The sequence below is a fragment of the Myripristis murdjan genome, chromosome 19, assembly GCF_902150065.1.
Source record: "Myripristis murdjan chromosome 19, fMyrMur1.1, whole genome shotgun sequence".
NCBI lineage: Eukaryota > Metazoa > Chordata > Actinopteri > Holocentriformes > Holocentridae > Myripristis > Myripristis murdjan.
In genome coordinates this window covers 15,643,414-15,660,563 of record NC_043998.1, presented here as the reverse complement: position 1 = coordinate 15,660,563, position 17,150 = coordinate 15,643,414, and the positions used below count along the sequence as shown (strand labels likewise).

At 42.7% G+C, this 17,150-nt stretch overlaps 1 protein-coding gene across 2 annotated transcripts in view; it reads right to left on the bottom strand.

The window, feature by feature from the left end:
• LOC115377855 (disks large homolog 5-like) overlaps positions 1-17,150 on the bottom strand; it is a 31,261-nt gene that overhangs the window by 7,532 nt on the left and 6,579 nt on the right. For both annotated transcript variants that reach the window (XM_030077911.1, XM_030077912.1), the window contains exons 5-27: positions 15,003-15,186; positions 13,299-13,555; positions 11,889-12,201; positions 10,892-11,122; positions 9,532-9,716; positions 9,230-9,355; positions 8,836-8,968; positions 8,589-8,716; positions 8,298-8,473; positions 7,981-8,084; positions 7,518-7,610; positions 5,799-6,779; positions 5,278-5,401; positions 5,011-5,155; positions 4,554-4,675; positions 4,347-4,430; positions 4,049-4,208; positions 2,932-3,094; positions 2,699-2,832; positions 1,672-1,836; positions 1,399-1,582; positions 788-936; positions 15-185 (exon numbers count right to left, since the gene is read on the bottom strand). In XM_030077911.1, coding sequence (XP_029933771.1) covers positions 15-185; positions 788-936; positions 1,399-1,582; positions 1,672-1,836; positions 2,699-2,832; positions 2,932-3,094; positions 4,049-4,208; positions 4,347-4,430; positions 4,554-4,675; positions 5,011-5,155; positions 5,278-5,401; positions 5,799-6,779; positions 7,518-7,610; positions 7,981-8,084; positions 8,298-8,473; positions 8,589-8,716; positions 8,836-8,968; positions 9,230-9,355; positions 9,532-9,716; positions 10,892-11,122; positions 11,889-12,201; positions 13,299-13,555; positions 15,003-15,186 — 4,512 coding nt within the window. The remainder of the gene's footprint in view (positions 1-14; positions 186-787; positions 937-1,398; positions 1,583-1,671; positions 1,837-2,698; positions 2,833-2,931; positions 3,095-4,048; positions 4,209-4,346; positions 4,431-4,553; positions 4,676-5,010; positions 5,156-5,277; positions 5,402-5,798; positions 6,780-7,517; positions 7,611-7,980; positions 8,085-8,297; positions 8,474-8,588; positions 8,717-8,835; positions 8,969-9,229; positions 9,356-9,531; positions 9,717-10,891; positions 11,123-11,888; positions 12,202-13,298; positions 13,556-15,002; positions 15,187-17,150) is intronic.

Sequence of the window (17,150 nt, the reverse complement as noted above, 5' to 3'; positions counted from 1 at the left end):
TAGACTGTACTTACATGTATTTACTGGGAATCTGCCCTTTCTCCAGCCTCTGTGCCTTCTCGTCAAGCTGCCAGGCCATCCAGTAGCCAAAATTGCCATTTGGAAGAGTGTCTTCAACATACAAGATGTCATCTTTCTTAAAGCTCAGTTCCTGCTCGACCTCCGCCACCCTCTCATAAAGTGCTCTGAAGAGGAGACGGAACAATAAAGCAGTTCAGGTCATGCTGAGCAGTTTCTCCTGACCTTTGGTGAAACAAGGAAATATGAAATTGCCTGACAAACCTGACTGGACATGAACAACATAATTGCCAGCAGGACAGCAGAACAACAGTTCAGGAGCTTGAGTGAGATATATATATATATATATATATATATATATATATAAAAAAACAACAGCCAGGTGGAAAACAAAGACAATGGCATGTCTAACTGTGTCTATCCCTGAAATACCCTGCCACTGTTTCAGCCTCACTAGTGCAAAACCAAAAGAAAGGTGTAAGGACTCCTTTATCCCTGCTGCTTCATCCCTCACAAACATTGCTGGAGGGGATTACTGATTGGCAATCATGATTGATATTGGTGGTTATTTTGATAATGATTTGTCTTATGCTGCTTGCCTGAAACTCTGAACTGACAGACACTGGTGACGGACTGATCGTTGTGCTTGTCAGTCTTAAGTTCTTATGTAATGCTGTCTTTAATTCTTGCCGCAAAACCAATAACCCCCGAGGACAAGTGAAGCTGAAACTTGAGCTGCTTTGCCACCAATTATTTGATAATTAGTTACCTTATGAAGAATCCATCCCCGGGGGAATCTTTGATCACAGTGAGTTCTTCCACACAGTGCTGGACTTTGAATGTTACAGTTTCAGCCGGTTTCAACATTTCCAAATAAGCCTCTTCAGCGGTCTTGTTTTTCATGTTGATGCCATTGTACTGTTTGAAAAACATAAATTACAGAGTACACAAAGACACTCAGCCGGGCTGCCAACACAGAATGACTCATCATTTTCAGTAAAATCAATTCAAGTAATGCATAAAACATAGACACAGTTTCAAGTGGACCAAAATGAATTTATTAAGCAAAATGAATTTATTTACCATTTAGCAACTTAATTGTACCTTGTGCATATGTTATTACACCATTACAGTTGCCAACTATGCCACATCTGCCCAACTAGAACAATTCTTGCACTTTGAACGTAGTTGCACTGTGCTCCTGTTCAGTCTGCTTGTACATATGCTATACCTTGACTGAATTACATGCACACTTTAATTAAGCACCTACTGGGCCAAACCCATATTAACCGTCCTATAATGTGTCTCCAACAACTGTCCGGGGTATATTAATTGTGGACCTGTTGTACCCAATTCAGATAAAAGCTGCAGGTACAGTACCTCCAATATAAAGTCTCCTGGCAGCAGACCATCAGGACCCTTGGCAGGGCTGTCATCATCCAGACTTTCCACATAGATGCCACTAAGGTTTCCTCCACAGATCTGAACCCCAAGCTCCACCTGGGTCCTCTTCAGCCTCACCAGCCGAAGCTCTGCAGCCTTGTGGGAACCTGTGCCAGGCATCCTGCCACAAAACATCAAAAGTGAAAGAATTGTGACTTGTGAAATACTGAATCAGCGACACCAGTGAAAACAGATACTTTCCAGTCCTACCTGAAGGAGCTGTGAGGGCTGGTGGCAGGAGTTGTTTGTTTGGAGGGAGGAGTCATGGTGCCCTCATCCTGCTCACTCAGTGTATCAATGGTGGAATGATTGTCTGGGGTGGTGGCACCACTGTCCTGGGGCGTCGGCTGGTTGCTGACGGACTCCATCCGAGAACTAAGGAAAAAAGGGAAGGTGATAGCATCTTCTCCAAGAAAAATTGGGAATAAAGCTGGCTGTATACTTTGAAAGACGTAAGATTAAGCCTTTGTGTGTTTTTTGTGCCAGCCCATGAACTGAATTTTAAGGCTACAATAAAAACACTTTTTGTATATTATGGTGGCTTCCCTTCCAATCATTCTTATAGCTTCCATGTTTAATATTTCAGTATTGCACAAGCATCCTAAAAGTGACGTGTTGCTCTCAAGAGTGTGACCCAAAACTAAAGTTTGACCAGTGACGTACCCAGCCATGTGATGTCAGAACCAATCACGGACAGGGGAAAGTATCAGAAGTAGAAAAGACAAAAGAAAAATTCACCTGTGGGGGCCTGTGAAAGAGCCTGAACAAACATGCTTTGCAAGTGGTCTTTTTGCCCTAAAAGTTTTACATGTTATGAAATATGCTGGGGCCTTTTAGTTTTGTTTTTCAGATTGTATCAAGTTTGAGAGATGCCTTTTAAAATGGAGGTAATTAAAATATCTGCATGCCCTCACTCTACTTTACATTAACTAATTTACAGCATAGTGCCACCTCAATTTACAGTATTGTTTGTACATGTATTATGTTCAAATTTGTACTGCACTGCATAGGTGTTGTGTTATTTGGTGTCTAATTCATATTATGTCTCCATGTATGTAGTCACATTTCAACTCATTAAATTATCTGTCCTGAAAGCAATATCACTTGCCCTGGCACTGTAGCAATAAAGACTCTTCCAGAGTGGTTCATTTGATTATATGAAATTAATATAACTGCTCTGTATTAATTGTTGTAGTGGAATTTTTCTGCCTCAGTCCCAGTGATTTTAATTTCTTACCCTGATCGGGAGTGGTTGCCCGGCTGAAACATGTGAGGATTATACTGAGCCAGGATGGTGACTGTGTCACATTGCTGCCCGATGACCAGACGCGCCTGCTGCTCGTTGGCATTCCGCAGGTTGATTCCATTGAACTGGAATTAAAACAACGTTGATTTATTACAAAACAGGGAGCAAATCTAACTTTGCTTTAATAGCTGTAGCTAGATATTTGGACAGAGGGTGGTAGCTACCTCTAGGAGTTGGTCACCATACTCCAAACGAGCTTGGTGGGCAATGCTGCCTGCTGTCACTTTGGACACAAACACTCCTCCATTCTCCCCACTCACAATGGAGATGCCGAGTGGTTCCGCCCCTTTCTGTACAGTCACATTGCGTGGCTCTTCCAAGTATGGCCTTTGGGGAGAAAAAAAAAAAAAAAAAAAACAAGGAAAGGACAACACTCTCAACAATTGTGATGTTCTTACATCTGAGAAAAACCACATGACTGCTAGGAGGATGGAGGATGTGACTCAGATCAATGCAAAGCTGACATAATACCAAACAATACCAAAGGCAGCTCAATAGCAAATGAAAGGGATAAGAGGAGCTGCTGCCAACAGTCTAAAATCCAACAGATTGTGATTTGCATTGGAAAATTCTTCAAGAAAAAATGTACTGCTTGCCTTCTGATAAAAGGGCCTCAAAAATAAAATATTGGAGCTGTGTAGTGAGTGCAAAGTGAATTTTAGAATCCAACTAAAAGTCATGCAGTCATCCAAGATTCATTAGCGGTGTGAATAAATTAGAAGCACAGAAAAGAATGATGACTTAAAGAGAAACTCATCCATTAGCTTTCATTATTAAGATTATTAAAACATTCGCACAAACCTAGAGTCACCTCTGCTGAGCAGATCTTTATTTTAATATTTGTATTCCTGTAGCGTGGGCTCAGATGCATGCTATAACGATCTTGCAAACAGAAAACATATTTGCTCCAAGCAGCACACAACAAACCTCAAGCTTCTTAAAGAGAGGAAGTTGGGCTTAGCTGCCAGTGGGAGTCTGAGAAAGGATGTGTTATGAGAGAGATATCTGAGGGGAGAGATGGAGAAAGGAAAGAAAATAGCAAAGAGGAGATGTGTCAGGTAACACTGAGCAACAGTAGAGAGGAGAGAGATAAGGATAAACTGATAGATGGTGAGTCTAAGCTGCTTAATGATATGGGACACGGCTCACAGCTTTGTTTACTGTTTTACAAGCATTTCATCACAGTGATGTAGACAGAGGTGCAGACAAATGGTGGAAAACACATTGCTGGGTTCTGCTGACTGATGGCACCATGTTGACCCAGAAATGGAGCTGGCCTACCTATCCTTCCGCCTGTCACCAATTGGAGCAGGGCTGACTGATATTCTGGGCTGGATGGAAATGGAGCTCTGTGATTGGCTGCTGGTGAAAGATGATGTCTCTAGGTTGACAGGAGACATTGGAGGCGTTGGGCTGCTGCACTCTGAATGGGAGAGGGAGCCTAGAGTAGCAAGAGAGAAGACGGTTTTCATATAAATAGAAGAAATGCCTCACAATGGCAGAAATACGCACTCAAACAAAATATACATTTAGTTGCTACAGTGCTTCCTGAAGCTGTAGCTGCCAAACTCCACCATACCTCTGTCAGAGCCAGCAGAACGGGGATATCGAGTCGGGGGAATCTTAATGCGCTCTGCCCTAAACTGTAGTGTACTTGATGAGCCTACGGAGTGCCACAAACAGATGAAATTTACAGTGAAGACACAGGAGAGATCATTTATAGAACAGATTATGAAAGTTGTAATTTCCATAAAACAAGCCCTTAAATGTGAGGCTCTGTACATACCAAGCCTGGCACTGGAGGGCAGGGAGTTTGTGCCATGTGGTGGTTGGCTGTAGGTCGCCTCAGTGAAGTCTCCTGCGCGCTTGTGGCTGAGGTCCAGACTGAGCCGACCTTGATGCTGGGGGCTACAAGTGCAGAAAAAGGCCACAATAAGTCCCCTGGCAGTCAATTATTCAACCCAGAGCAAGATATAATTTGCTCCGTGCCATCTGTTCATGAGATCTGGGGCTGGGTAAACAATCTTGTTGTGTGCGATAATTACATCATTACTACATTACAAGATTTATTACATCATTGTTGACTGTGATACAATGATATGCACATTAAAGATGATGTGAAAAATAATTTGCTGATTACTCACAGGAAGTTCTGGTCTAACTAAGAATGACATCACTGGACATGCTAGTGTGAGCCAACAAAAATGCAGACTGTCAGGCGGACGAGTGGATGGATATAGCACCTGGTGTGTGAATGTGGGTGGGTGCCTGGGCTTGGTGCTGAAGGACAGTTGTCGGTCTTGATCTCATGGCTCCAGGCAGTGTAGACTGGGTTCCTCATCACAGCAGTCACAGCGGGACAGGGAGCGAGGCCTCGGTGTGCTGGGTCTGAGAGAACAGGGAGCAAGTCAGATGCTGCAAAGACACAAGTGATGCTAACATGATCACAAGACTGAACACTCGTGAGAGAAAAAGCAGAACAGGAGGGTCATGTTGGTCAGGTGACTTACGTGCAGTGATGCTGCTGTAGCCTGGGGGTGCAAAAGGCATGCTGTAGCGATGGGAACGTATCGGAGAGAAGCGAACCAAATCCACCGGCTCTGGGGACTGCTCATCGTTAGAAAAGCTCTGCACCTGCAAAAAGCAATAAAGCAGCTGTAAAGACATACACATCAAAAACACAGATGAATCAAAAAGATTGGAGACAGATAATACATCAGAACCCACTTCAGTTCACACTGGGATGGGTACTGGCAGTGATTTATTAATTCAATACCAACTTCAATTCAATTCCATTTTGATTTAATCATGGATTGTTTGTCAATTCATTCAAAGTATGTCATTTGGAGTTTCTGTAGGGGTAGTAGTTCAGCATCTGCAGGATGCTGAACTACAAGTAAAATTTAGCAAAAATCTTACCACATACACTCAGAGAAGGTATGGACTGCAAGACTGATACTGGGGTGTTAAGAATCAATACTGGATTGTTCAAATGAAAATCATAATTAATCAGTCCTAGTGTCTCAGTTACCTGCACAGGAATAGGAATGTGTAAAGGGGTCACATTTCGCCGCAGTGCCGGTGCTGATTTTGGCCGGTACCTCTTCCTGTCCTGCTCCTCTGTTCTCTGTCTGCTCCCCTCCTCCTCAACAGACCTCCTAGAGCTGGTGTTGGCCTCCACTGGAGAAACATCAGAGAAGTAGTGCTGTTTTCCAGCCTCTACCCCCTCCTGTGGTCCTAAGGCCTGGGCCGGGGAGGCCGGGGGAGTGCCTGTAGTGATGGTGGAGTCAGACGCCGAGCTGTTCTGCTGGCGATGTTTAAACCTGAATGAGTCACTCCTGGCTGGCGGCGTGGGAGGGGCCTGAGCGGCCTCAGATTTGGAGCTCTGTGGGGAGTGCTTGGGCAGCTGGGACAGAGACAGGTAGTCGAGTTTCGGAGGTGCCTCAGGTCTTCTGAAAGTATCCACGTCGAAGATCGACTTCCTCTGTTTGGGCTTTTTGTAGATAGAGAGCTGCGCGCACTCTGGAATGGAGACTCCCACCATGACTTTAGGCCACGTGCCCCCACTGGGCTTCTCTGGTAGGCCCTCCCCTCTGTCCAGGGGGGTTGGCTTGGGACTGCAGTCAGCGAGCACAGGGGTGAAGGTGAGGGGACGATGGAGGGGCTCCTGCCTCCTATAGCAGAACTCTTGATGGGGCTCTGAGGGGCTGTGTGGTGTGGAGGAGCTTCCCCGGTGGGAAAGGGAGCGAGAGTGCAGGGAGCTACTAGAAAATGGTTTGTGGTGGCACTGGGCACTGCTGCTGTCTGAAGGGTCACCTGTGTCCTTACGCCCATCCTCCCCTCCGCTGCCCAAGTCAGAGCTGTAAATGTCTGTTTGGGTGGAGCAGTTGTGCTTGGAGTTCCTGCAGTTTCTAGCATGGAGCTCACAGGAGTGGGGCCGGTAGTTGCAGTTCTTCTCTGAGTCTCTCAAACTTTCAAATAAACTCTGCCCAGAGCAGCTCTGTGGGAGGAACTGTGGGGGAGTAGAAGGGTGATTAAATAAACATTACCTTTACAGGACTAGAAAAATACACAAGGCATATAAGGGATGCTTTTGCAAGCCAGCATGTTTCTGTGACTCATTGTGGGAAGCGACATATTAATCAATTTCTAAGAAATCCACCCAAAAAACAATGAGTATCTAGCCATTATATTTCCTAGGTCAAGATGGTCCAAATGTTAGAATGACTTACACAAAACAAGATTTATCCATCAACAAGAATCAGTCATTAGTCTTCAGCCTTGGTTTGAAGCCATATTAAAACATTCCAGGTTATATGACTGAGGTATTGGAAATGAACTAATCAAAACACTAATTTCTATAGAAATGTACAATATTTCAAATTTGGGGCTGAGACAAAAGAAGTTCAATGAATTAAATGGCTTTCAAATTCCTGTTACTTAATGTTATCAGTGTCTTATTTTTCATTTAGAGCTAAATCTATTTTCAACTGGCATGCTTCATGTGGGATATAATAATCTGATCAATCTTGGATGGATTATACCTCCAACAAGGAAATGTAATGGCTCAGCTTAATAGACCTTTATCTCTCACTTCCATAATCTCACCGTAATTATTCTCACCCAATTAGTTCTAAAGGAAGTATCACATTCTAATTTATTTTCTTATTATCTGCCTGGGTCTAGGCTGTAGCTCCTGGGACTAGATGAGTGTTAAGTTTTCCTCTATGGTGGTAAATGAAGACTTCACCTTAACGAGGGAGATGCTGAGAGAATCGCGACAGTTCCTCAGCAGAGCCTCACATTCAGAGAGGGACTTGTTTTCGAGTGCAATTCCATTTATCTGAAGAGCATGGACAAAAAAAACAAAACAAAAGCAGATTAGGTTACCAGCTGAGATCAGGACAAGGCAACCAGTCAGAATTGAAGTTACAAAAACAAAAAGATATTTTCATCAATTTCCACACACGGCTTATCAAGCCAAGCTGTGTGTGGAAAAGTTCATTGATTCTGTCATTATGGATGTTCAATGGTGATCCTAAATAATGTCTCATGAGATATCTGAGACAGGCCAGTCCTTGATTTTAATGTTCAGCTTGTGAACAGCAGAGGGCACTACAGGTCAATGTTAATTCTCTCGATGGAAATCAAATAGCTGTAAACAAAACAGCACTTCTCTTTAAACGAAGCAAAATTTCAAGCAGCATACTCACAGCTAACAGTCTGTCCCCAACAGTAAGGCAGCCGTCTCTGGCAGCTGGACTGCCTGGAGACAAAGCTGCGACAAACACTCCACTTTCCAGGCTTATGCCGCTGTCTGGAGGTGAAGAAACAAACACAATGAGAAGTCATATTTAGTTTCAGTATCAGTAATAACTTCCCCTGCCCATACAACTACCATCACCAGTTATTCAAGAATAAATCTTTAATTAGAGCTGTAGCCTTCTAATATAAACATGTTTGTGCACTGGAAAGTTATAAGAGTGAACAACAGATTTTGATAGGAAGTGTTTTTCTTGATGGAGCTGACCTGTATGTCCAACAAGGTTTAACTGAATAGGAGTGATGACCCGCCCACCAAGTGACTTCCTCCTGCGCACCACCATATTGATCACTCCCTCGCCACTCAGCACTGCTTTGATCACCTGCTTCCTGTCCTTGTTTGTCAGATCCACATCATTAATTTTCAACAACCAATCGTTCACCCTGCACAGAGAGGAAGGAGTGACAAACTGGTGACTTAGTTTCTTCCCAAGGAAAAAAAAAAAAAGGGTGCTGATATGAGTTGCTGGATTACTGAGGTCAAAAGTGTGACATTTACCTTAATCTTCCTTCAGCAACACTTCCTTTATCCACCTTACTGACAAATATGCCGCAGTCTCCTGGCAAATATGGATCATTTACCCCTTCAGCAACATCAAACCCAAGAGCTTTCAAATCCATGTCCTCCTGAAGTGAAGCAATATAAGATCAATGCTATATCATTTGATTTGATTCTGTGTTTAGCCTTTGTTTCATTTACGTTACTACATATACATGAGAAAAACAATACATGAGGTTGTTCATACTCTGTCCTTCTCAAATTCAACAACTTCCGTCTCCCATTCCATTGAGTCGGTGTCGATGGCTGAATCATGTGAATTGTGGGCCATCAGCTGATGAAACCGCGCCTCCTTCTCCAACTGGTCCTCCATCTTTTCTCTGTGGAAACATGGAATAATTTGCACTTTTTACACATATGAATAGCCTTTACTTTAGTTAGTCAGTGACCTAATCCCACCACTGGGTGGCACAAAAGCTCTGGTTTGAAATCACAATACCAGATCCACAAAATTAGCCCAACTGAGACTTTCAAGTAAGTGGAAACATGAAAGAGTAAGACTCCGGTTTCAGGCCTATAAATAGTGTGTGAGATGGCATAAATCTGGCAAAAAGTGAGAAGTGTGTGGAGGAATGACTCACTTCAGCTCTTTGAGCTCCCGCACAGCGTCGTTCTTTTGCTTCCTCATGTCATCCAGATTCCTTAGAGCATCTGCCAGATCACTCACAGCTCTGTCCCTCTCTCGCCGCAGGTTGTCACACAGCGTGCTGACAGGTGCACAAAGTCATGTGGTGTCACAGAAAACATAAACAAATCTATTTTCACCTGAGTGTCTGTGCACTGATGAAGCATGCAACATAAATATGACATATCTTTTGGTAACAAAAACAGACTTCATTCAAACCCATTTATGCTGAGAACATATTTGTTTCCGTTTCCCTACCGTATGCTCTCCCTCTCTGCCACGATCTTGTCTCGCTCCTGAAAGGCCCAATCCCGTCGGCATTTCGCTACCTCAGCCTCCTGTGAGGCCTCCTTCAGCTCCTGTGAGATGGCCTCGTACTGTTTCCTCAGCATTTCAATCTCCTTGTTGGCCCGCTCAATGTCAAGAGTAGCAGAGTCTTGTTTCTGAGGAAGTGAAAGAAGTTGAGGCTAGGACTGGGCAATGTGGACTAAATCATACATTACAATATATTTGCCTTAAATGCTTTAATACTGTAGGAATGACTATTGGTGCTTTTGTAAGATATTTAAACACAAGAGATTTTTCATAAAAAGTCAGAGGGCAGTTATAAGAGTATAATAAATTCAGAAAATTGCATCTCTTTACTGTAAAGCAGCCTTTAAAACCAGGAAGACACTTAAATGTCATACTACACAATATCAAAAATCTCAGACATTCTCTTGGATCATGACATTGATATAATATTAATATTTCTCAAGCCAATACTTGATACCGAGTTATTTTTTTTTATTTACAGACACTTTTTGATTTTCCTCTGCAGAAGTTGTTTTTTCCATTGCATGTGCCAGTTGCAAACAACCTTTAAGAAAAAACTTTGAAAGATGGCAGGCATTTAAAGAAAAAAAAAAAAAAAACCTGATCACATTTTGTCTGCAGACCAACTCAAGATTAATCCACTTAATGCACTGAAGATGGAAAGCTTCCATCAAGCCTGAAAACACCTAAAATCAGCCACAGCAGCTATAAACTATACAGTAACTTTCCCCCCGTGCACTCTGTGTGGTAGAGGTATTTTGGGGCGTGACAGTCGTGGATTGGATTAGGCAGTGTGATGTGAAGTGGGTCAGATATAGTATTCTACATTTAACTCTTGCTGAGATCTTCCTCTCTCTCATATTGCAGGGAGGCACAGTGAGTGTGAGTGATGTGCAGGGCTGAATAAATTCCATTAGACTTTCTGCGTCACGTTGGCTGGCTTAATTATCCATTTCTGATGCAGCGCAGTTTTCTTGTGCACTGTGTCAAAGTCAGAAAAAAGCCCTTTCACCTTAATTGCTGGTAATTTCCTAATGTAGGAATCTCAAGACCTCCATCAGAATAAATTCAACAATCACTTGGATGCCTACACACCAGTGCATTGTAGTGGGTACAGAGGCTTCTCAACAGAATAAAATAATGGTGAAATCAATGCATGGAAATGCGCCAGCGGTGAAACCCATCTACTGCCATATATGAGATGGGATGGTGGGATTATGGTCAGAGAAATAAATCAATCCCTCCATTTGATAAATCTTCCCTATGTCTGTCTGTCTGTCTGTCTGTCTGTCTGTCTGTCTACCTGTCGGGCCTGGTAGTACTCTCGCAGCAGCTGGTCCCTCTGGATGATGGCCTCTGTCCTCTCCTTGCGGGCCACATCCCTCTCCTCACGGACTGTCTCAATGTCCTTGCAGGCTTGGCTCAGCTCCTTCTGGGTCTCGGCCTTGTCCTTCACTTCATGGCAGTACTTCTCCAGCAGCTCATTCTTTTCACAGATGGCCCGGTCCCTGTCCACCAGCGCTGAGCCCAGTTCCTTTATTGCACAAACACATAATGAGTAAATAATTGCCCTGTAATAATGATCTGATATTCATCATGGCTTGAACAGCTAGATATCAAGAGAGTGATTTACTGTTCATAAAACTGTTATGAGACAATGTTCAGTCAGCTACCTCTTGATGCATGGGGCATAACACTGAATGAGATGCTCTATTAACAGAAAGATAAATAGAGAAATGAATAACAGGTGCAGAACTATGAACTAAACATGCTGTTTTGTAATAAAATGGCACACCTCTGAGAGAACTTTCTTTTACACTTCCCATGGCTAGTTGTTTAAAATAAAAAAGAGCTGTCTATTGACTGTCCATTTTGAGTTGGAATATTCTTTATTTGTTAAGCAGCTCACCCAGCACTGTAGCCTGTCAACACCAAGTATAAGCTTATAACTTCAGCCAGCCAAAACACCTTCTGGGCATTAGCAAAATGAAGAAATACTGTAGCTGTAACCACAGCTGCAGTATGGGCTTAGCTAGATTTGTTGCATTTGTAACAGATACATGCTGAGAACAAGTCTTTCAGAAATAGGTTTAGCAGTGCAAGTTTTGGAGCTGGCACACAACAGCAATCACAGTGACTGTGTGAACCAATATCTTGATTTTCACAACACAGCGTACAACATGAAAAAAAAACGTGTTCATTTGGAGTCGTGATCATATACTTGATGTTGTAACTATTTTCAAGCTGTGCACGTGTCAAAAATAAAATTCCAATTATATTTTCTGTCAGTGTTTCGTTACCTGTCGGAGAGCCTCCAGCTCCTCGCTGGCAACCCGTCTCTCTGAGGATGTGTTCTTCAGCTTTGCTTCTGCCATCTCCAGCCCGGTCTGAAGCTTGTCCACCTCTCTGATCACCTGGTCCCGTTCGCTCATGATCAGACGGTACTCACTGAACACTGAGTCCCGCTCCTCTTTGTATTTCTCACAGTCCTTCACTGCCTTCAGCTGCTGGGTCTTGAGTCGCGTGGCCTCCGACTGAAGCCGCTCCATCTCGCGTTGCAGCTCCTTGTTCTGGGCCGTAGCCTTGGACAGTTCCTGCTGGGTGGTGTCAAACCTGCAGCCAGCAAATCCAAGGACAGATGGTGTGGTAGGAGGATGTTGAGTTTTACCACGCTTTACTATTTCAATTGTAGATGAAAACTGGTCCAAATAAAGAAAACACTAAAATGGGTCACTAAGAGACAGAACAGCATGTGACCAAGCTGCACTCTCAAAATCACAAAGGTAATGTTAAAAGGAAATAACATCTGTGCAAAGCTTCATCTGTCTTATGTTACTTCCAGTGATGGGAGTAACGGCGTTACTTTGTAACGCCGTTACTAACGGCGTTACTTTTATCAGTAACGAGTAATCAAAGAAATTACTGTTTCCCCCGTTGTAACGCCGTTACCGTTACTGACAATAAAATGCGCCGTTACTTGCCGTTACTTACTACTAATACTTATTATTATTATTTTACTGTCCTGTTCGAAAAATGTGCGTCTTGTGGAGAAAAAGCGGTGTGTCAATTTTCAAACCGGTCGGACTTTGCAGTTTTTCGTAACTTATCAACATGCATGGAGAATCACTGAGCACAAATTAGTAAAATCGTCTGTGTTCTCCGACAGCAGAGTGGATAGTTTCGCCGCCTGTCGTGCAGAAGACCACGGGTTCAATTCCCCATCCTGACTAACTGACATCACTACTTTAAACTATAATGCATTACTTTTTCAAAGTAACGTGGCCAACACTGATGATAGATGAAATTTGACAGCAATGTCCACACTGCAACAGCAACGCAAAAATATGTGCATTAATAAGAGGATTTAAGAAAAGAAAAAAGTAATCATAAAAATTACTTTCCCCAGTAATTGAATTACTCCTCTGCAGCAGTAATTGAGTAGTAATCAAAATTACTTTTTTACAGAAGTAATTAGTAATTGTAACTTATTAGTTTTGTGAGTAATTGGTCCCAACACTGGTTACTTCATAGTCTGCAGATTTGACTTTGCTACACACTGAATACATGAGATTATATCAAAGTTTTCTGCTGCTACTAATAGTTACTGGGCTTAGTTTACTGCTGCCAATTTAAAGTGTGTGCATGTTCCATCTCTTCCTAGGGGAAGGCCAGTATGGCTTGGTTTGCAATGATGTGTGTGTGTGTCTTACCGCCTCATGGAGGAGGAGTACTGCTGCTGGAAATGGATGGCAGCATCCCTCTGCTTTAGCAGCATGTCCACCTGTTTCTGCAGCCGGTGGTTCTCCTCCTCGGCCTGCTCCAGACGACTGAGGTCGGTGTTGTGACTGGCCGTGTTTTCATTGTAGCGCTTCCTCAGGGCTTCGTAGTCCCTCTTCATGGCCTCCAGCTTGTCCACAGCCGTGTCATACAGCTTGTTGAGAACATCAGATGACCCCTCTCTCATCACCTGGAAATGACATCAAATAGGGGAGCACAATGAGACCACTGGAGCCATTCATCTGTGGCGCACTAGAATAGGTTGAATAAAGATGCTGTCAAACAATGTGACAAGATTTCCTTGTATTACCTTACTGAAATTATATAATTATCAAAAGGTTTGGCCATTCATGATAGTCTAATTCAACTTCTGCTACAGCTATAATTCAGGTGGGCTTAATGTAAATAATCAAGTCTTCAATGTACATCCACAGTATGTAAACAAAGAACAGCAACTACATTTCTCCAGTAATAGACTACACTCCATGATTAGACAGATGTCTCCAGAGTTACCAGGTCAAAGCAAAGCTTAAAGCCTGACTGTGCTTGTGTAGAGCAACTAACATTCCTCTTCTATGAGAACTGATATTGAAGCAAATTTGAAAACACACTTTTTTTTTCACTGTGTAATAGGGCTTTAGTTCAATGGATGAACAACCATAAAAATTGTGGTACTTTGCTGGTGCTATATTTAGAGAAGTTAAACTGCAACTCTGTTTTTAAGCACTGGAGATCAAAAGGAGGAAACCTTCCCACTTAATTCCCACATTGGAACAGTATGTCAAATAACTTGCATGACATAAGGCATTTAACTGAGGGTCAGGGTCCCGGTGCTAAATTAAGCAACTCTGCTCTAAAAACATGCAGATAAACTGTTCAAAACCTCTGCTCTAATGGCTTCTCCTTTTTCCAGGAAATGACTACAGAACATGATACAAATTATGAACGGTGCCAAACAGCTAAAGCAGACACTGGGATCAATTTTACATGAGGTCTGGAGTTTGTCAGTGGCATTTAACAACTTCACAGTAAAGGCCTAGTTTGGACTGACATCACCAGGCTAATTTGATTCCTAATTTGAATGACACCGCACATTAGTTTACCTAATCATAACATGAGCTCATAAACACAAAGTAAGGAGACAATGAGACATGTATCCTTGCCCTTCTTATCAAAACGCCATATAAGACATTCCCCATGGTCATGTAAGGCACTGCAGACATTTAACGATCAGACCTTCTTGACTGTAACGAGGTTCAGAATATGTCACGCAGAGAAACAATGGCATATGCAGGTTAGGTCATTTGTTTAATTTGAAAGAATTTCTGATCCATGGAGATATCAGAAAAAACAAGCCTGTCTGACCCTATTTCTATGAATGATGCTGTCCTTTTGGAAATAATGGTCACAGAGGGGCAAATAAAATGCCTTCGGACTCAAATGTCAGGAGCCAAATGGGTGATTGCTTCCTAAGGCCGGGCAGAGATAGAAATACATGTGAGTCTGAGTATAAGTATGAGTCTTCTTGGGGTATGGGGGGGTTGTGTGCTTTTGTGAGTGGGCCTGTTTGTTTATGTCCAGTATATTCATGTACATATGAGTACTCATGTACATAAGAGTGCCACCTAGTTAGCTACCTGCTGGTGCAACATCCTCATGTCAGCCACCTCTCTCTGGTCATCGTCACGCAGCCTCCTCAGCTCCTCGCAGGCCTGTTTGACGTGGTTGTGCTCCCTGACCAGCTGGATGTTGTCCTGTCTCACTGCCTCCAGCTCCTCTTTCAGCTGGGCCTGCTCGCTCACCAGACGACTGTGGAGCGTACTGAGCAGACGACATGGCAGGCACAATTATACCATGGGCACTTCTAGCCATTAAGACTGACCAGTCGGTTCAGCAAGGCATTAATCAGCATTAATGGACTCCTAGCTGTGAAAAAAAGACCTATGCCTCGCTTTTACACACACCATTAGTATGCATTAATAGGCATGCTAAACACTTCCAGCATCTGTATAGAACATCTATTTTTAGCTATGCTTAGATTATGCTGATATTTTTTTTTATTATGAGTTACATGTAATGTTGTTCTGTAGCCATGTAGTCCAAATTGTGTTTTTCATGTTACTAGTTCATTCTGAGTAGGTAATATAAAACAAGTAGTTGAAAATCGACAGTCAGTCAACAGGAAATTGATCAATAACAATAAGTCTTTTATCGAGTAAAACTACCAAATAATTAGGGCCCGAGCACTGGAACAGTGCGAAGCCCTATTGTTTTTGTAATGTTTTTTTTTCCTATTATTACGTGTCATTAGGCCTTAATTTGACCCCCTAAACATGCTCAAAAACTCACCAAATTTGGCACGCAGGCCAGGTCTGGTGAAAAATTTGATAAAATGGACAAACGGACCCCCTAAGTGCAGAAATGGGCTCGGTAGCGCCACCTAGGCACACAAAGGCAGCCGCTGTGGCCCACAGGAATGTGATAGAAAGACCAAACCACTGCTGAAATGTAGATCTCATCAAGCCCTACAAATCACGCGCTGACACCCCCGACCTAAAACCAACAGGAAGTCCACAATTTGCGTTGGAACGTCACGTTCTCGCCCAAAATTCCGCTTTGAACAAAATCTATCTTTCTGTTTTGTTTTAGCTGCTTATCAGATGAAAGAAGAAATTTAAGGATATCACTTTGAGCTCCCAAGGTCCCATGAGCTTCTGACATTATTTTTGTAGACTTTGTAGACTAAATGAATAATCAAAAAATACTTAACAGATTAATCAGCAGTGAAAATAAGTTAGTCACAGCCCTACTAGGGAGCTATATGAAGTCTGATGTGACAAAGGCACTGGTTTATGAATGCTAAGTTTCCTCTGATATGGATAGATACTGCTGAATTGAAGAATTATATGATAATATTTTGTTGTGTTAACACTTCTCAGCTGATAACTACGCTGGAAGTAGGTCAACAAAATTCTCCATTACTACTGTATCACTGCAGGGTGTGTGTTTGCGCCCTAATGATAGCCTAAAAGATGACTGCCATATTGATGTAAGCATGATTCATCTATCAGGGATGCCCATGATTTGAAGGACTTCAAGTTCACAGGGAATGGTGTTTGTGTGTGACTGGGCAAGAAGTGAGACAAACAGGGTGGTAGTAAATAAAGACTTTCTGATGGGCAAACAGGGCCCACAGGGAGAGGCTTAAACGTGGCAATAATCCCTCATCTGTCTGTTTGCATTGCGGCCAGCTGTTGGTTCCCTACACTTTGAAGACAGTATGGCATCATTAAATCACACAAATGGACCAGCCTCCCCTTCACATCAAGTGGGCACAGCTTATTTCACCGGACAACAAATGCTCTGCTGGTCGAATTATCCTTGTGGCACAGATGCTGTGCCATCCCCTCTGTGTTCAAATGATGATTATAGAGCACGTTTCGACATGAAGCCTCCTGGGACTGAGTAGGACATGTCTGGTCTTAATGTTTGGTTTTAAAAGGCAAACTGGATGGTATATACTATTAAAAAGATGGAAAAACCTGTCTTTTTTTAAACAATCACAGTGATGAAATTTTTGAAAGTTGGATTTCCATGGCTTAACTCAGCAGCTTTCGCGTTGATACAAAGGCTTCACCCCTATTAGTCTGGCAAAAATAAAATCTGTTCTATGCAATCTGCTGTGAATATGTCACAGAAGGGACCAAGTACAGGTTAAAACCCTGTAGGCTGAGTGTGAGAGCACACAACTCAAATGCGCCGTCTGTTAAAAAATGTATGAAGGC